The 20,393-nt window shown below is 42.4% G+C and overlaps 1 protein-coding gene across 1 annotated transcript; it reads left to right on the forward strand.

Moving 5' to 3' along the window:
• Positions 1–1,088: 1,088 nt before the first annotated feature.
• On the forward strand, positions 1,089–14,649 carry LOC308610730 (U3 small nucleolar RNA-associated protein 25 homolog). The gene is made up of 5 exons (XM_081259757.1): positions 1,089–4,327; positions 5,513–5,695; positions 5,832–5,944; positions 6,666–6,911; positions 13,129–14,649. Exons 1-5 carry the CDS (start codon positions 4,304–4,306, stop codon positions 13,370–13,372), a joined length of 810 nt encoding a protein of 269 aa, XP_081115883.1. The 5' UTR covers positions 1,089–4,303; the 3' UTR covers positions 13,373–14,649.
• The last annotated feature ends 5,744 nt before the right edge of the window (positions 14,650–20,393 follow it).

Consider the following 20,393-nt stretch of genomic DNA (forward strand, 5'->3'; position numbering starts at 1 on the left):
TATCCTCTCCCATTCAGTAGATTGCCTTTTTGTTTCATTGATGGTTTCCATCGCTGTGCACAAGCTTTTTAGTTTGATGTAGTCCCATTTGTTTATTTTTGGTTTCATTGCCCTTGCCTGTGGAGTCAGATCCAAAAAAATATTGCTGAGACTGTTGTCAGGGAAGTTACTGCCTATGTTTTCTTCTGGGAGTTCTGTGGTTTTCAGGTCTTATGTTCAAGTCTTTAATCCATTTTGAGTTGATTTTTGTAGATGGTGTAAGCTAGTGGTCCAGTTTCATTCTTTTGCATGTAGCTGTCTAGTTTTCCCATCACCATTTGTTGATGAGACTGTCTTTTCTGCATTGTATATTCTTGTCTCCTTTGTCATAGATGAAGTGACCATATAAATATGGATTTATTTCTGGGCTCTCTGTTCTGTTGATCTGTGTCTGTTTTTGTGCTATTACCGTACAATTTTGATTACTGTAGACTTGTAGTGTAGTTTAAAATCAGGGAGTGTTATACCTTCAGCTTTGTTCTTCTTTCTCATAATCAGTTTGGCTATTCAGGATCCTTTGCACAAATCCCCAGGATCCTCTGTACAAATTTTAGGATTATTCTAGTTTTATGAAAAATGTCATGGGTATTTTGATAAGGATTGCATTAAATCTGTAGATTTCTTTGGGTAGTATGGACTTTGTTTTTGAATTTTATTTATTTCTTTATACAGCAGGTTCTTATTAGTTATCCATTTAATACATATTAGTATATACATGTCAGTCCCAATCTCCCAATTCATCACACCCCCACCCCCACCCCCACTTTCCCCCCTTGGTGTCCAGTATGGACATTTTAACAGTACTAAGTCTTCCCATCTATGAGCATGGTGTATTTTTTCATGTTTCTGTCATCTTTAATTTCTTTCATCAATACCTTGTAGTTTTCCAAGTACAAGTTTTTTACCTTCTTGGTTAGATTTTTTCTAGGTAGTTTATTCTTTTTGATGCTATTGTAAATGGATTGTTTTCTTAATTTCTAATAGTTCCTTATTAATGTATATAAACACAACAGATTTTTGTTAATTTTGTATCCTGCAACATTACTAAATTTATTTATTAGTTCTGACAGTTTTTTGGTGGAGTCTTTAGGGTTTTCTCCATAAAGTATCATGTCATCTGCAAATAGTCAGTTTTACTTCCTCCTTTCCAATTTGGGTATCCTTTATTTCTTTTTCTTGCCTAGTTGCTGTGGCTAGGATTTCCAATAATATGTTGAATAAAAGTGGCAGAAGTGTGCATCCTTGTCTTCTTCCTGATTTTAGAGGAAATGCTTTCAGCTTTTCACCACTGAATATGATGTTAGCTGTGGGTTTATCGTATATGCCTTTGCTAGGTTGAGATACGTTCCCTCTATACCCACTTTGTCAACCCATCCTTGCATCCCTGGAATAAATTCTACTTGATTATAGTGTATGGTCCTTTTAATGTATTGTTGGATTCAGTTTGCTAATAATTTGTCAAGGATTTTTGCATCTGTGTTTATCAGGCATAGTAGCCTGTACATTTCTTTTTTTGTGGTGTTTCAGTATCAGGGTTATGTTGGCCTCATAAAATGAGTTTGGAAGTGTTTCCGCCTCTTCAGTTTTTTGAAATATGTTTGAGAAGGATAGGTATTAAATCTTCTTTAAGTATTTCGTAGAATTCACCATGAAGCTCTCTGGTCCTGGTCTTTTGTTTTTGGGGAGCTTTTTGATTACTGATTCAATCACATTACTAGTAATTGATCTATTCACATTTTTTCTTCATGATTCAGTTTTAGAAGATTGTGTGTTTCTCGGAATTTATGTATTTCTTCTAGGTTATCTGACTTGTTGGTGTATAATTGTTCGTAGTAGTCTCTTATGATACTTTGTATTTCTGTAGTGTCAGTTATAGGTTCTCTTTCATTTCTGATTTTATTTGGGCCCCTTCTCTTTTTTTCTTATTGAGTCTGACTAAAGGTTTGTTAATTTTGTTTATCTTTTCACAGAACCAGCTCTTAGTTTCATTGATCTTTTTTTTTGTCTCCATTTCATTTATTCAGTATTTCTCATCTGACTTCTATTATTTCCTTCCTTCTTTGTTGGAAGTTTTTTCCTTTCAGCATATTTGAACATATCATGCCATCTCCTTCTGGACCACAAAGTTTCTGATGAAAAATCAGCTGATATTCTTATGGGGATTCCCTTGTCTGTAATTAGTTGTTTTTCTCTTGCTGCTTAAGATTCCCTCTTTACCTTTGACTTTTAACGTATTAATTATAATGTGTCTTGGTATGAATCTCCTTGGGTTCATTTTGTTTGGGACTCTTGGTTCTTGCTGGACCTGAATGTCTGTTTCCTTCACCAGGTTAGGGACATTTTTAGCCATTATTTCTTCAGATAAGTTTTCTGCCCCTTTCTTTCTCTGTCCTCCTTCTGGGACCCCTATAATGTGGGTGTTAGTGCCCCTTTCTCTCTCTTCTTCTGCGACCCCTTAACACCGATGATAGTACACTTGATGTTGTCCCACAGTTCCCTTAAACTGTCCTCATATTTTAAAAATATTTTTTCTCTTTGCTGTTCTGTTGGGGTGATTTCTGCTACCTTGTCTGCCAGGTCACTGATCTGTTCTTTTCTACCATCTAGTCTGCTGTTGATTCCCTCTAGTGTATTTTTCAGTTCAATTATTATAATCTTCAGCTGTGTGAGTTCTGTTTAGAACTTGCTTATATTCTGTCTCTTTCTTGAGTTTCTCACTGTGTTCGTTCATTCATCTTCCAAGTTTGGTGAGCATCTTTAGGACTATGACTTTGAATTCTTTATCGGATAAATCACTTACATCTGTTTCATTAAATATTTTTTCTGGGGTTTTATCTTGTTCCTTCATTTGGAACATGTTCCTCTGCTTCCTCATTTTGCTTGACTCTCCGTCTTTGTTTCTGTGTATTATGCAAAACAGTTACTGCCCCGTCTTGAAGGAGTGGCCCTGTGTGGGAGATGAACTGTATTTTTAACTTTTTCCTAGTTCTTGGTCATCTTATAAACTCTCTCTGTTTGTTTCACTCCCATGGAGTCTAGAAATGCAGTCCCACCCCCATCTGCCTGAGCCTGGTGCTCAAGGAGTGTCCCCTGTGTGGGCTACATGCGATTGTTGCCTCAGGTCATGTCCCGCGAGTGGCATGAGATGGGGTAGGCGTGGCTGCTCGTTGTCCATGTTTGTCAGTGCTGCACACAGGCAGTGCAGGGCCGTGGGGTAGGGGGTACTCACCCACCACCACTGTTAGCAACTTAGAGTGAGAGTGCAAAAAAGTGGCACCCACCAGTGCCATCAAGGTAGAGGGAATTTGTAAAAATGGCATCTGCCAGCATTCTGTCCCCAGAGAGAGTCCCAGCCAACTTCTGCCCCTCTGGTAGATGCTTTAAGATTAGCAAGTGAATCTCCTTCACATATGATCTGGGCTCTTTACAGACTGCTACTTGTTGCTTAGGAAAGAGATGTGGGCAGGAAATATAAATTTTTGTGATGATAATGTTAAAGCCATAATTAGTGAATATATTTATCCAAAGCTTTATGTAGAGTGAAAGAGAACTTGTGGGTGAATCCAGGGATTTGTTGAAGAGCTCTTTGAATATGGAAAAATAGATAAGAACCAGGTCAGTAATAGAAGTAAGTGTTAAAGTGATAGAAACCACCAGTAAGGAAAAGAACATTTCAAGGAGGGTGTGCTTATGCATTCGTGACAAGAAACACTAAAGTGCCATTGAATTGGTAACTGAGAGCTGTTGGTGACCTTGGCAAGAGTCATTTCAGTGGTGTCCTGAGACTCAGAGGCAGATTGCAGTACATTAAGGAGTCAGTGGGGGATTTTAAAGTAGAGATAATTTTTTGGAAGGTTTGCCAGTGAAGGAAAAGAAGAGGGTGGGAGCTAGAAGGGACCGTAGATGCAAAGGAGGGATGATGATGATGACGATGATGATTTTAATAATTAAAGCAGTTTGAGCACAATTACATGCAAAGGGGAAGATGTGGAAGGTACAAGGGGAGGCTGCAGTTGGAGAGGGTGGAAGCTAATGGCTTGGTGGTGACTCATGAACTGATGTGTGCTTGGCTGTTTTGTGTATAGGGGTGGCAATACTGCAGAGAAGCATCTGACTTTATGCCCCCTTCTATTCGTCAGACATCCTCATTGCCTCCCCCCTGGGCTTGAGGACCATCATTGGTGGAGAAGGAGAGAAGAAGAGAGATTTTGACTTTTTGTCTTGTATTGAGCTTCTCATCATTGATCAAGCTGACATTTACCTGATGCAGAACTGGGAGCATGTCTTGGTAATGCTGGTCATTAACATTTAGAGACAAGAAGCTCAGTGGTTTGAGTCTGAAATGGTTATTAAAGTCCAGATTAAAACTCAGCTTGGAAATGGAAATATTCCACATTTTCCAATTTGAAAACGGGAAATGTTGTCCCCTCTTCTACCCACAAGTTGGTCAGTAAAGTATCCAGAAAGATTAAAATTCTTGTCAACATTTTCAAATCTCCAGAAAAGATTTCTTCCCCTTAAAAGTTGCTTCTAGTAATAGACCAGTTTAGTGTGGTTGGTTGGTTGGTTGGTTGGTTGGTTGGTTGACTGATTGAAATCCCTCCTCACCAGGAATGTTTTTATCTAAAATAGTTCCTCCTATTTATGCTCGTTCTCTTTTGTTTGGTCTTCAGTGGAGATGGGAAAACATTGCTCATGATTTCTTAATTTGTGATGTTTTACAGAGAAACGTAAGATGTTTTTGTCCCCCTACTGTAATTTGTACTATAATTTTTTTTCTCCCTCTCAACATACTCTGCAATGTTTTGGGGTTTAGGATTGTGCTTTGGAACAATCCTCATCACAGAACTATAGGTTTATTTTTATAAGGCATGTGAGCATTTACCTTTTCTACAACCCCAGGACTTGGAGTAAGTTTGGGACAGATAAAGGGGAGTACTTATTTATAAAGTAGGGAATAAACTTATGGTACTTGTGACCCTTCAATATACATTACAAGGTAAAAATATGATTAAAATAGAACAGGCATGTCGATGGTTGAGTCATCTTTATTTTGAGCAAAAGGCACATGTAGTCACTCAGGGAATTTTCTAACGTTTTGGGAACCAAGTCATGGAAGGACAGCAGCTCTGTTTTCCGTGTCATTTCCCTTCTTGTCCAAGTCTGGAACTGAGTTGCTTACAGAGTGACCAGAGTGGCATTTCAGAATTTCCTTGAAAAGAAATACTCTGTATAGGTCGCATCTTGATCCTTTTTGAGAGATCCACAAGGTGGCCAGTTTGAGCTTTTCTTCTTGTTCGCTTGACTCTGGGCAAGTCACTCACCCATCTGAGCCTGTTTTCTTGCTGTAATTTGGGAGATGATAGTATCTACTTCATGGGGTTAAATAAGATGATGGGCTTATAGAGAGGTTAGCAACGCCCAGCAGGTAAGTGTTCAATAAGTATTAATGGAGTATTACTTCTGCTCAAAGCATTTGATGAGCCACATGAACCTACTGCCCTTGGACTCACATGGGGTGGACTTTTCTCGAGTGCGCATGTGGAACCTCAATAATCGGTCCAAGTACTATCGTCAGACGCTGCTGTTTGGGGCCCTGCAGGATGCCCAGATCAACTCTGTGTTCAACAAGTACTGCGTCAATGTGCAAGGCCAGGTGGGTTCTCTCCTTCTTTCTCTGAATTTTCATGAAGTATTGTGTATTGTTTGGGTCATGAGGCAGAAGGAGAGGACAGCATTTGGTCAACAATGGGGATAGCTCACTTCCTAATGTTCTCACTGACACCTGGCAGGTGGCTGTGAGGAACGTCCCGATGACAGGCTGCATCAGTCATGTCCTGGTGCAGCTCCCACATGTCTTCCCGAGGATGGAACCTGAAAACCTAGCTTCAGTGATTGATGCCAGGTACCCTCCCCTGTCCCATTGGATCCCTGGGGGTCACAGAGAGGGATTTTACTTGGGCATTCAAATTTAGAATTGTATTCCACGTTGGCTTTCTTAGTTACCATTTACGAAATGAAATGAGATAACTGAATCCAATCATGCCATTGACAGAGGAGGACACTGAAGGCCAGAGAAATGGTGTGTTGTCCTAGTTCCAATAGTGCCAGGGTTAGTAAATCAAGGGTACTTTCCCCTAGACTGTGGCATTTTTTAATTACATTAATTTTTTAATGCCTCATGTCAACAACTTAATTCTAAGCCCTTCAGGGCAAGAACTGTTTTCCTAATTCTCTATGTAATTTCCCCGTCTTCTCCTTGTGTTTAGTCAGGGGACCCATGGTAGCAGAATGGTGCTTAACACGTGGTAGGTGTTCAGTAATTATTTGTTGACTGACTGACTGACAACTGAATGAATGAATGATACAGTTACGTACTTCCTAGAATAATTCTCTGGGATATACCAGCATCACATCTATTCTTTATGATGAATAGTGTTGGCACTTACTTTTTGATGCGCTTAACAAGTTTTATCCCTACAGAATCTCTTTGCAATGAGGTAGGCCAAATTGGCCTCTTAGGGGAGGTAGAAGGAGATTGTGACTTGCCCAGGGTCATGCAGTTGGCAGTGACACTATGGCTCACCTCTAGACCACTGACTCTGCCCTTCGCCTTTCCGAATCAGGTTTGACTTTTTCGTCAACAAGATTTTGCCTCAGTATCGTGATGCAGTCATGTCTCACACGCTTATCTATGTCCCCTCCTACTTTGACTTCGTGCGTCTCCGAAATTACCTCAAGAAGGAGGAACTGAACTTCACTCATATCTGCGAGTACACCCAGAAGTCTGGTGTCTCCAGGGCCAGACGCTTCTTCCTTCAAGGAGAGAAGCAGTTCCTGCTCCTCACAGAGCGCTTCCATTTCTACAAAAGGTAAAATAGGGCCAGGTTTCAAGTGTCCTCTCTGGAGGGTCTGCTTCCAAGTGCATGGTGGGCTTTGCTGTGTTATAAGGTCCTCCCTTGCTTCACCTCCTGCAGACAAGCCAGAGTTTGGGGGGCTGGACAGACTTTTGTTGATTGGTTGGTTGGTTTTCTTTCAAAATGGGCATTGTTGGAAAAGGTGGTAGAAACGAATGAGTGACTACAGCATAACCTGTATATAGATCTGGAGTGGGTCCATACTTAGGGTACCTCCTGTAGCTGTGGGTATACCCCTCAAGAAGGACATTACAGAGCTGAGCAGCTCTCAACTGAATACAGGAAAGGGAGGAACCTGTCGTAGAAGCACAGATGAAACACCTGGGGACTGTGTGGTCTGTGGAGATGGAAGTTGAGTACAGGGTCAGTGTTCAGAAAGCTCTCATTTGTCCTGAGGCAGTGCACACACACTTCTGCACCAAGGAGAACCAGGACTAAGGGGCTCCTTGAAGTTTAGGAGAAGCAAAAGGTGAGGGGCTTAGAGGTGAATATTTAAGGGCTTCAGGGTTTGCTTCTTGCTGGCATCATTATTTGCTTTGTTCCAGTGAGTTGTTGTTTTCATTCATGTTGGAAATGGTATTTTGGGGGAGTTTGCACTCAGCAGGTCTAAAGAGCCCTTAGTTTTCCAAAAGCTTGATACGTCAAAGCAAGTCCTTTAAATGAAGTGGATGGATTGGAAAACTTCCCAGCGTGATTGTCTGTAGCAAGTGTGAACTAAGCTGGGATGAGGACTGCTCTCAAGTAGCAGCTTTTCAAGGAGAGGGCATGATGTCAAAGGAGCCCTTTCTCTTAAGTAGGCAGGACAGTCTTCTGTCTTACACTGTTCATTTATTGACCAAACTGTTTTGTCCCCAAAGTCACTATAAAGACAAACCGAACACGTGCCATTAGCTTTGTACCCTGGACCAGGTTAGTGGGTGTTTAAGTTGAATGGAGATAATCTGCAACTGCCAATTATCTCAAGGTTCCCAGCTATAGATTTTTTTGCTTGAGAGGTCACCAAGGTGATGATGGGTATTTTGATCTGCAGTGTCTTTGTGATTTGATTTTTTCATTTGACCTTGGGAAAAGTACATGTATTTTACACTTTAGTATCCAGCTTTAAAATTCTGTATTTATATTCTCTATGGAAGTAGGCCGTGTTAGACATATTGCAGTTCATTTGTGAGCTAGCAAAAAACTTTCATCCTGAGGATTTGTTTTCTTTGGGGGGATGAAACCAGTAGAATCTTAGGATGGGATGGGCATTTGGTCATGATGGCCCTCCTGAGGGGAGGACAGTTCACAGTTCTTTCTCTGAGCATCATCAGTGGGTTAGCACAGGAAGGATTCTTAAGCAGGGGGCAATCAGAAACTCTGGAGGTAGGATTTCTGGAGGTGGGAAACGCTAGTGGGGTGTTTCTGAGTGCTCCCTGCCCCAGGGAGAACCCCAGTTATAGAAGTAACAGACCTCGTCTTTATAGACTGTATGCAGGAGCCAGCCTTGCAAGTCAGTTGTGGTTGCCTCATTTATCTTTAACAGTTGTCAGGTAACATAGACATCGGGAATGTCCTTAGTTTTGGGTCCTGTCACAGTGTTACGCCATATTTGTAGGGGTCACCGAAGACCCAAAGCACATACAGGAGAGGAGGAAGGCAGGGGAAGAGGTGCAGAAGACCATGGGAATTGTTACTAACTGCCCCTCTGAAGAGGTTCTGGTCACGTGCTCTTATTTCCAGGAGATGCCTAGTCTCTACTGTGCACGAATTGGTACTAAGAGAGATTTTCTTGGGTTTTAAATATAATACCTATTGGAATTGGTTTTGTTGTTTTATTTTGCTTTAAAAATACTCTCATTATAAGAGTATTACACAATTATTGTAGAGAACCTAGAAAATCTAGGTTAAAAAAATGGGATCACCTGTCATCTTACTGATATAAACACCCATTTTGGTGTATTTCTTTCCTGTCTCTTTGATGTAAAAAACATGTGCACGTGCACACACACACAGACACAGGCATTTTAAAAACGACACCAACATTGGGATCACAGTGTACACATTTGGATTTTTTTTTCTTTTATCTTGAATGTTTTATGTGCTTATTGAAAAAAAGCTTAAATAAGTTAGCATTTTGGTATATACTTGTATGTTATGGATGTATTTTTTAGTTTATATATATATATAGTTCTACTATATCCTGCCCCCGCTCCAACTTTCTATTTGGGAAGATTTCATTTCAAAAGACATTGTAAGACTATCCCAGTGAACATCTCTAACTCCTTCCACTTAGGCTTCACCAGCTGTTAGCATTTTGCCACATTCTCATGCACCCACATTCTCTGTCTCTCCTTCTCTCTTTCCACTCACATCTCTTATTTTTTCTTCCTGAACCATTTGAGAGTAAATTATGGGAGGCTTCATGACACTTAACTCCTAAATCTTTCAGCCTGTAGAGCTTAAAAACAACATTCTTTTATCTAACCACAACACCATTAACATACCACTTGACATTACTGCAGTAATACCATCTAGTATTTAGTCTGTATGCAAATTTTCCTAGTTGTTCCCAAAATGACTATTACAGCTGTTTCTCACCACCCCCCCCACCCCAATCCAGGATTTAGTTAAGAATCCTACATTGCATTTGCGTGACATGTTTCTTTAGTCTATTTTAGCAGTTCTCAAGCAGGAGCAGTTTTGCTCCCCAAGGGACATTTGGAAATATCTGGAGACATTTTTGGTTGGTACAGTTGGAGGGTTATTCTAGTGGTCTAGTGGTTCAAGCGGGTCAAGGCCTGGGTGCTGCTAGACGTCCTACAGTGCACAGGACAGCCCTTACAACAAAGAATTACCTGGCTTAAAATGGCAGTAGTGCCAGGGTTAAGAAACCCTGATCTAGAATAAGTCTCTGCCTTTGTTTCTTGCTGTGATACTGATATGTTTTGAAGAGTCCAGTCCAGTTTCCTGTAGAATGTCCCACATCTGGATTTGGCTGTTTTCTTATTATTTAGATCAGTGTTCCCAAACTTTGCTACATATTAGAATCCCCTTGGGGAGCTTTTAAAAATCTGAATGCCCTGGTCATACCCCAGTATCAATTAAATCATGGTGTTTGGGGATGGGGACCAATTACAGGTATGTTTAAAAAACAAATAGGTGATTCAGTGAGCATTAGAGTTCGGGGACCAAAGATTTAAACATTATTTTAGTAAGAATTCTACATAGAGGATATTGTGTACTTCCCCCTGCATCTCCTCAAGAGGCCCAGGGTGTCAGTTTGTCCCGTTTTTGGTGATACTAAATGTAATCACTTGGTCAAGGTAGGTCTGCTAAATCTTTACATTGTAAAAATACCTTTTCTGTGTAATTATAAGTAATCTTTTAAGGTGTGTATAGCATCCTTTTTAATGGTTGCATAGTGTTACATTGTATGGGTATATAATTAACCCAGTTTCCTTTTAATGGGCATATTGATTTGTTGTTTTCTGTTATTATATACAATAATGCCAAGAGCATCCATATGCGTAGTTGATGGCATAGTTGCCTAGGCATTTCCTTAGGATAAATTTGGAAAGGAAAACTTATTTGTTCAAAAGCTGTACCCAGTTTAAAATTTGCTGTGTGTTGCCACTCCCATCTTCTCCCCTCCCCGGTGAAATACACACTCACAATAATTTATACTCCATTAGCCTATTTCTGTAAATTCTGTAAATATTTCTGTAAATTCTCCTTTTTTCCAGTGACTTGATAGTCAAAATGATACCTCATGGTTTTAATGTCTTCTTCTTGCTTTTCTGTGTTTTTTGTAATTGTCAGTTGAACGTAGTGCCTGAGTAAGTAGCTGGCCTGGACGCCTCTTCTGTCAGGCCACTAGCGTGGCAGTTGTGAATCTAGTTAGGATTTGGTTGTTACCGTCGTTGCCTTCTAGTTACCACAAACTGCCAGTTCCTCCAGCAGACAGTGGCCCACTGTGGGGCCCAGTGCTGGAGGGCCTTGTCTCAGTGTCCTGCTCCCCTCTCAGCTTTCACCATGCCCTGCACCCCTGTGCCGAGGGAGAGCCTCTCCCATGCTCCGGCCCCTCCCCCAGTAGCAGGCTGCTCCTGCTCGCTCCTCCCCTAAGGCTTGAAGTGGGGCAGTTGTTCTCCTCCTGGTCCAGCTCAGATGCAGGCAGGTTCTGTCCATCCTGGGCTTTGGAGCTGGCGCTTTCTCAGGGCTTCTGCACCACCCTCCATGGTGGCCAGCCTCTGCCTTGTTCTACGAGGGGTCTTGGTGGGAAAGAGTTCCCTGCATCTCTGCAGTGGTGGCAAACATCTGCTTACATCAGTGCAGGATCTTGGGCTGAACAGGCTTCACGCCCTTTCCCCAGTCTTCATGCCCTTTCCCCTTTCCCCAGACTGCTCTTTCTACTGGATGTAAGTCCTGTGGTGGGGAGGGATGGGGTGAGGGGTTAATGCTCCTCCCTTAGGGCACACAGTTTTGCTGCTTCTGACTCCACCCTGGCAGTTGACCTTTGCCCCCTCACTGGCTTCAGGCTTTAGCTTCATATACAACATGGCTCTGGGAAGAGAGTGAGTTTTCATGTCTGCACCACCATCGGGGTCTCTCAGGTCTTCTGCCTTGCGTCCAGTCTTTCCAGGGCTCCCAGTGGAGACCTTTGGAAAAGCCATCATGACTGTGAAGTAAAGGAGTGTCCGGGAATCCCAGGGATTCTGAACTGTCATGCAAGCCCATAATTGCCCTTTAAGAACTTGTTAAAAGTGTAGCTTTTTTCTTCCTACCCACTTTCTTAGCAGCTGCCCTCTTCCCCACTGTGCTCTGCCGAAGGTGAAGTGGTTCATATGTCCTGTCTTTCTTCAGACCATCGTGTCACTCTTTGGAATTCAGTCAGTGATGGGCTGAAGCTGGCTCATACCAGCTCTTAAGGTATGGTTGCACATCTCTTCCCAGTTCCAAGTTCAGCAACATGACACTGGTAGCTTGAAATGGAGTATTTACACCACAGAAATTGGCAAATGCTTCAAATCAGCACCTATCCTCCCCCACTGAGAATCAGTTGTTAAACACACACCAGGGCACCGTTGAATCAGTTCACTTGGTTGCCCTGTGACATCAGCTGTCTAGGCTCAGGAAAAGGAACACTGTTGTAGATTATCTTTTTCTTGTTAGCATGGGAGCAGTATTCTCTTGAGTTTTCTACATACTAAGCAGAAATGGAACTCTGTGTCTGTTTTGATAACTACTGAGGCAGAACTGTGTTTTTTCAACATCATTAGCCATTAAAATTCCTTTATGGAAAGAGGATGTGGAAAGCTGATCCAAGTAATGGACTGCAGTTATATTTTGGGAGAGGAGGGTCTCCAGAGAGATCAGGATGAGCCAAGGGATAAAAAGACAAGGAAAACTTACCGTCCATGAATAAAATAAAATTCCCGAGGGAGTCTGACATCAGCCCTGTATGAGAGTCTTAACAGGAAAAATCAGAAACTTGTCAACGTATAAAATCTTTGGTCATGGAGCCCAAGAGGGAATGATTGACCTCAACCCGAACCGTAAGGCGCGTCCCTAGGGTCTGCAACCCCCCACACCATGCAGCCCTGTGCAGCAGGGAAAGAAGCGAGGAAGCTGTTGAAATTAATTGCCTTCCCATAATGCCTAATGGGTCCTCGGGCAGGATTTTGTAAATGGGTGAACTTGGGACATCTGCCATGGAGTTAACATGTCTACAGAATGACAAGAAAAGACTAATGGGAGTGCATTTACAGTTTATGCTGTTTATTTTATGTACTGGGTCTGGTCTGACCTCAGCTCCATTACAGAACACTGTTTTGCCTGATTATAATTAGGATAATGTTAAATTGGAAATGCCTGCTTTTCAAATTTTCTGCGACAGATTTCTAATCCTTGTCTACTATTCTTCCCCACCCTACCTCAGTCTGCTCAGATTAGGCTCAAGAAGTGCAAATTCATTTTATCATTATCTTAAGCCAAACATTAGGAATTCAAATACACTGTCACAAAAAATGAGCCCCTCCAGCTCAAATTAGAGTAACTTTTGGTCTGTGTGTTATTTGTGCCATGGTCTTTCTCCTTGCATGAAACAGCGAGAGTGACTATGTCCCTGTAAAACTCTTCGGTGGCTTTTCCATAAACTTTCTCATGTAGACATAGCCTCTCTTTCTCCTTCTAACAGATACACAATAAAAGGCATCAGGAACCTAATTTTCTATGAACTGCCAACATATCCCCACTTCTACAGTGAAGTCTGTAACATGCTGCAAGCCACCACCAGAGGAGAGGAAGCTGCCTGGACCTGCACTGTCCCCTACTCCAAGTACGATGCCCAGAGGCTGTCTGCTGTGGTCGGGGTGGAGCAGGCTGCACAGATGCTGCAGTCCAAGAAGAACGTCCACCTTTTCATTACTGGAGAGAGATGAGAATTGGTTGGACAGGAAATGGTGTTTGGTGTGATATGTCATGCTTGATTCTGTGTCTCTTGGACCTGATTCTGATCACTTACACAAAGAAGGGCTGCAACAAGGAAGGAGCACCAGGCAGGTTCTTAGCAGATACTCCTTTCTTTTCAGACCATATATACCTGAAAAGTTCCGTGTAAACCAGATTTTGGTAAAACCCATCTTTCAGAGGTCAGGGGAGAGCTCATGGAACTCTGAGAAGTTGATAGAAGGAATCTTCTACTTGTGAATTTTTTTGTACACCATAAATTCTTTTGTTGTGATTTCACCTCTAATTTATTACACTTGGTGAACTCTTTCAGATTTGCCTGTTTCTATTTGACACCTTCTTAAAGTGAAGCATGCATTTCTTTGCTTGTGAGAACTGGTTATGAGAAATTGGAATACTTCTTGCTGTTGAATATCATCTTAGTTTTGGATCGCAAAGGTTTTGCAAAACTGTTATTTTTCCCCAGCCAAACTTTTTTAAACCTTAAATATTCTATTTTAATTCAACCTAGAAGAGCACATTCGTTCACTGATCTTTTTTTAACTCCTAAATGTTTTAATGAAAATATATACTTAAAAGTCACATTATATAAAATAACATGAATTTCTACCTTATTTCAAGAAATAATTTTATGAAATTCTTGATGTCGCAAATTCATCGTCAACACCACTGTCTTCATTGCTATAGTCATTTTTTAAGTCATATAACATAAAAAGGAAAAGAAGTTACACTTTTAAAAACATTTTTAGGGAGTTCCCTGGCGGTCCAGTGGTTTGGGCTCGGCGCTTTCACTGCCGAGGCCCAGTTTCAGTTCCTGGTCAGGGAACAAAGATCCTGCAAGCTGCACAGCGTGGCCAAAAAAAAAAAAAAATTGAACTATTCTCAGACAGAAAAATTACCAATTCAGAACCTGAATCATCTGAAAATAAATTGCCAAGTTGCTGGGCCTGTCACTCCTAAAAATCACTCCTGAATTTAGTATGTATTTCATGTAAACAAGGACATTTTTCTATGTAACCTCAAAACAACCGTCAAATCAGGAAATTGCCACTAATCCTTGGGCCCCATTCAGATTTTGCCAAATGTCCCAATAATAACCTTTATAGCAAAAGGATGCAGTTCAGAGTTACATACTGCTTTGAGTTGTCATATCTCTGTAGTGGCCTTTATTCTGAATGGTACCTCAGCTTTTTCTTGGCTTTCTTGACCTTTTTTTTAATTTTTAAATTAAAAAAAATTTTTAAACATCTTTATTGGAGTATAATGGCTTTACAATGGTGTGTTTCTGCTTTATAACAAAGTGAATCAGCTATACATATATCCCCGTATCTCCTCCCTCTTGCGTCTCCCTCCCACCTTCCCTATCCCACCCGTCTAGGTGGTCACAAAGCACCGAGCTGATCTCCCTGTGCTATGCGGCTGCTTCCCACTAGCTATCTATTTTACACTTGGTAGTGTATTATAAATCCATGGTACTCTCTCACTTCGTCCCAGCTTATCCTTCCCCCTCCCCGTGTCCTCAAGTCCATTCTCTATGCCTCCGTCTACCTAGCCTGCCCCTAGGTTCTTCAGAACCTTTTTTTTTTCAGATTCCATATATATGCATTAGCATACGGTATTTTTCTCTGACTTACTTCACTCTGTATGACAGTCTCTATGTCCATCCACCTCACTACAAATAATTCAATTTCATTTCTTTTCATGGCTGAGTAATGGACGTTGACACTTTAGAAGATTACAGGCCAGTTACTTTGGGTGGTGTTTCCTGTCAGATTAGGTTAGGTTAGGTTTAGTTTATGCATCTTTGGCAGGAGCAGCATAGAAGCAATGCTGCGTCTTCCTCGCTGCATCTCTTCAAGCGGTGCATGATTTCCACCTGTCCCATCGTTATGACACTAACTGACCACTTGTTTAAGGTGGTGCTTGCCAGACTTTTCCACTATAGAATCACTTATTCCCCCTTTATTAATTTATATTAATATTACAAGTATGGATTCTTCAGTTTTTATTCAGTGGGTTGTAATTGGTTATTATCGTTATTCCTTTAGATGCTTAAATGGTCTCAGATGTGGCCAGCAGGAACACCTTCAAGCTGGCTCCTGTGTCGTCTTGACACATCCCCCTTTAACTTGGGCATTTCTTTATTTTCTGACACTATAAGACATTCCAAGTTTGTCTTGTACTTTCCCTATTCCAGCCCTGCTTGCTTTAGTGGAAAATTATCTTAAAGCGAAGATTTGAGTGCTAAGTGTACCCAGTACTGTTGTGGAGCCACTGGTCCCAGGCCATCTCAGTGGTCAGAGTTTGGGAATATCTGCATGTGTGTATATGTATACACATACCTATGTGCCCATGACATCTAAATTTATTTCTGTATCCATATATTGAAAACCATGAATTTATACCTTACCTCCAATTTCAGACTAACAACACAGGGTTCCTTTTGTTTTCTCCCTTTCCAAACTTGTAACTCCCTTGTCAGATAGACATGTGGCTCCCATTAGGCTCAGTGGAACAACCCATATTGGTACAGATTTTCTTCCTCTTGGACATGCTTAAAATTGCTCATCAAAAAAAAAAAAAGTGAAATCACTTTTGGGGTACTTTTCCTGCTAGATATTTAAATAGGCATTTTTATTTGTCTCTCAACATGGAGAGTAGAACTATTCATTCCATATATAGATGGGTTCCTAAAGTTTTGCAAATTTATAGGCTTAAGCCAGCCAAACTCATGGTACAAAGAACATTTTCTTAAATATATATTTTTAAAATGGAGTATAGTTGATTTACAATGTTGCATTAGTTTCAGGTGTACAGCAAAGCAAATCAGTTATACATGTATCCACTCTACAAAGAATTGTCTTATCCATAGAGTGCCCTGTGGTTATTGGCATATTTGTGCTGTGTTTACCATAGAGCCTGTGTATTATGAGAAAAGAAACGAGTTATTTGCCTAGTTCAGAGATATGAGGAAGAAGGGACTCTGATTACCCCCATCTTCTATTTCCATATTCTTTTCCCTGTGAATTGTAGCTAATTCATGGCTTTCATTATCACTATTCACAAGACTCTCAAATCTCCATCTTCTCTGGACCTCCACTCACATGTGAGCCTGGATTTCAAGTCTATGTATAGCCCCAGAAATACATGTTTTTTTTTTAAGCATCCCTACTGATTTTAATGCTAGCTTGTAGCCAGCTAACTGCTTCTCGCCTACAGAGAACACTGAGGGTTTCAAGTGCGAACCAAGCAGTATTGCTTCTGTTCCTGGCTCAGCACCTGGGAAAGAAGGTAAGCCTCAGCAGTGGCGCTGGCTCCTGAGTTGATTGCAAAGAGTTGACTTTTTGGAGTGGTTTCATCAAAAGCATGCCTTAACGTCAGGTCTCTCACACAAAATAAGGGAGAGAAGAGGGTCTACTGGACCACGGATAACAACACCTGAGCTGGAATTATACACAATCTTGATATTTCTTAGCAAGGCTCATCTTCAGCAAGCAAGTACCTATATAGTGCTGGTAGAAAACAGACAAAGGAATGGTCCCAATCCTGGGAAGAGGTAGAATTTTAAGGTAGGAAGAGGAACTTAACCAGAAAGTAAGAGTTTTAAACTTTTTTTTTTCTTCCCATAGTAATAACAACTTAGCACTTTTCTCTTTGAGGGGAAAAAAGCTTTGAGTCATGAATGCTTTCTGCAGCTGGCTGCACCATATGCAGTATTCAAAAGACAAGAACTAGCTAATCATAGAGAACCAGCGGCAGCTTAACAGCCCTCTGCTGGCTTCCAAAGGGCTTATAATTGAGTGCAGATGGTCCCGGCAGGATGGGTATGAATCCCTGCTGACTCCTCACATCCCAGAGGGCCAAGGGGGGCTCATGAAGCCTCCCCGCCCTGATTGTGCCCTCGTGGGAGCCACTGAGGAAGGAGGGGAGGCAGGTGGTGTGAGAGCCTGCTGGCTGCCTCCTGCCCAGCCTTCCCTTGGCTGTGTGGACAGATCTTCAGGCTGCAGAGTGTAGCTTTGATGAGTCTAGGGTCTCAAGATTATAGAAGTCCTGGGGTAAGGGAGCAGGGTTGGGGGTTCTTTATACTCATTGGAAGAGCCTCATCGTGTAACCTGCAGGTGGCTGCAGGGCGCCAGAGCCTCACGGAGGAGGGGTGTGGTGGGCACTGCACAGACTGCTGCTTTCAGGGAGCATCCTCCTGGGGGTGGGGCCCTCACAGCCGGCCCGGCCTCTCCTTCCCATCTCTTTCCCAGCTTCTCTCTTTAAAGGAGTCATGGTAGTCATCCTTGCACCATTCACAAAAAGCTTTTCTGGCTTTTCTAGCTAAACAATTCTAAACAAATTTCAGTCTCATTCAAAAAAAGAACTTTTCTAGCTAAGTAGAATTCTAAACAAATTTCAGTCTGCTTTTAATACCAGAGTCAGTGAATTGGGAGTAGATACACAGATAATCCAAGATTCATGTAGTCTTTGGAGGGAGAAAGAGAGAATGAACCTACCACGTCTAGCTGACAGCACAAGGTGCATTTCTTTCTAAAGACTTGTATTTCTTCCTCTTATACCATATGCTCTAGCCAGAGCTGCAGTAAAATTCTATGTATTTTATGTCCTGTTTCTGAGCTGAACACGCGTTCCTATCCCCTCATCGATTGCCTTGTTTCTGTGAGGACCCTCCTTTCTTCAGATGTGGGAAGGAGTTCTCTCTGCATTGCTTGCATTTCGGTATAATTCCTGGATTTGCCTTTCACCTCTGGCCACGTTGCCACCATTCCTGTGGGAGGTGAGAGCATGAGAAAGAACAGAGGTCTGGACGTCAATCAAACGGGCTGGCTGTCTCAATAGTTAAGAGTCCTATGCGCCAAAGGAGTCAGGGCTGAGACTGGATTGCTACAAGGCTTGCTCGCCCTGCACAGAGAAATCTGAACCTGGTGGGCAGCTCCACCTAGGTGTCACCCTCACTGCTGGGTGGAACACCTGCACTTGCTTGTCCTCCTGGCTCCCACAGTGGGCGGGGCATGGCACAGGCCGGGCCAAGTTGTCATGGTCTTCAGGCTTGGGCCTCTGCAGCTGGCTGGGACTGGTGGGAGCTGTAGCCTCAGCTGACAAGGGCAAAGAAGGCAGTCTTTGCTGCTTGGCTGATTTGGAAGCTGTGCCGAATTCCTGCCCATCTGTTCTCCCAACTGAGCCAAGGCCAAAGCTGTCTAGCTCTTGCCAACCCAGGGAATGACATGGAGCCCTGTGTCCTGCAGCCCTCATTCTCACTGCACCCTGCAGCCCCTCTCATCTGTCAGTTTGACTCCCCACAGAGATGGCCCTGGGCTCACAGCTGCTGTTTGCCCACAGAGGTTCATGGATTTCTGCCTTTTGTGTTCATCATTTTTCAAAACCGGCCCTGAGCTGGGTGCTGACACCAACATTACCACCAACCCACTGTGGCTCTGTGCAGGTCCTCCTGGCCACCTCTCAGCTTTCTCATCTTTAGAAAGCGGGGTACAATCTCCACTATCCTGACAGAGGGACATGAGAGAAAGTAGAAGAGACTGCTGTTGTTTGCCCTGTACTCGCCTCCTACTTCCCTAGTAAGAGGACCCTGGATTTTATTGGGTGACAAAGTGCCCAGTCCCCCTTGCGGTAGGGTGTGGCCAGGGAAAAGAGCACTAACCCTGGGGCAGACTCTTAGGAGAGCTCTTTGAAACTGGTAGGAACACCACTTTTTCCTCTTGTTCTTCCCTTTTTCCTGCCTGCAACACAGAAGTGATGGTGGAGCCAAAGGGCAGAAGGAGCCTGGCTCTCAGGTCATATCCTGAAGCTGCATCCCAGCTCTGCATGGTCTCTCTTCACACTTTTCTGTGAAAACCTAAATCCCTCATTTGTTTCAGCCACTGAGGCCAGGCAGTATTGTTGGCCTCAGGCTGTATTGCCAAGTCCTAACGGCTACAGAGGACAAAAATGGGATCACAAGTCCTGAAGTCCAAAGGCTCTGCCTATTCTTTCTTCTTTCTTCTTGTCTCTGCAGGAACCAGCATAGAGACTGTGCTTCAAGGTTGACGCCTGGCCATTTGGTGACAGTGCGGAGTGAGCGCTAAGACGTGTCTGGCTTTGTGCCATCACTTCCGTCATCTCCAACCCAACTGGATCTGTAAGAATGAGGGAGGACATATGTCTCCTCATAGGGTTTATGGAAACTGATGGTGGCAGAAAAATAACTGGCAAGAAAACAGACTTCAATTCTCTGAAAGTTGGCGACCACCTGTTTTTCATTTCTTCAGGTGTATTTCAAAGCAAAACTAGGAAATGGGTCCAGATCCCCAGTTTGGCAGCAACTTAGAGGTCTTGTGGTCCAATCTGCTGCTTGACCCCTGAGTCGCCTATAGGTTGTCTCTGAGAGGGAGATCAGCTCAGTGCGTCGTGACCACCTAGAGGGGTGGGAGGGAGAAGCAAGAGGGAGGGGATATGGGGATATATGTATATGAATAGCTAATTCACTTTGTCATACAGCAGAAACTAACAACATTGTAAAGCAATTGTACTCCAATAAAGATGTTAAAAATAAAAACAGGACTATCATACAGAGTGAAGTAAGTCAGAAAGAGAAAAACAAATATATATTAACATATGTGGAATCTAGAAAAATGGTATAGATGATCTTATGTGCAAAGCAGAAATAGAGACACGGATGTAGAGAACAAATGTATGGTTCCAAGGGAGAAGGGGTGGTGGTGGGATGAATTGGGAGATTGGGATTGACATATATACACTATTTTTTTAATACTTTTTTAAACATCTTTATTGGAGTATAATTGCTTTACAATGGTGTGTTAGTTTCTGCTGTATAACAAAGTGAATCAGCTGTATGTATACATATATCCCCATAGCTCCTCCCTCTTGCGTCTCCCTCCCACCCTCCCTATCCCACCCCTCTAGGTGGTCTCGAAGCACCGAGCTGATGTCCCTGTGCTATGCGGCTGCTTCCCACTAGCTATCTGTTTTACA

This window comes from Mesoplodon bidens (genome assembly GCF_964165515.1).
Source record: "Mesoplodon bidens genome assembly, contig: HAP1_SCAFFOLD_407, whole genome shotgun sequence".
Classification (NCBI taxonomy): domain Eukaryota; kingdom Metazoa; phylum Chordata; class Mammalia; order Artiodactyla; family Ziphiidae; genus Mesoplodon; species Mesoplodon bidens.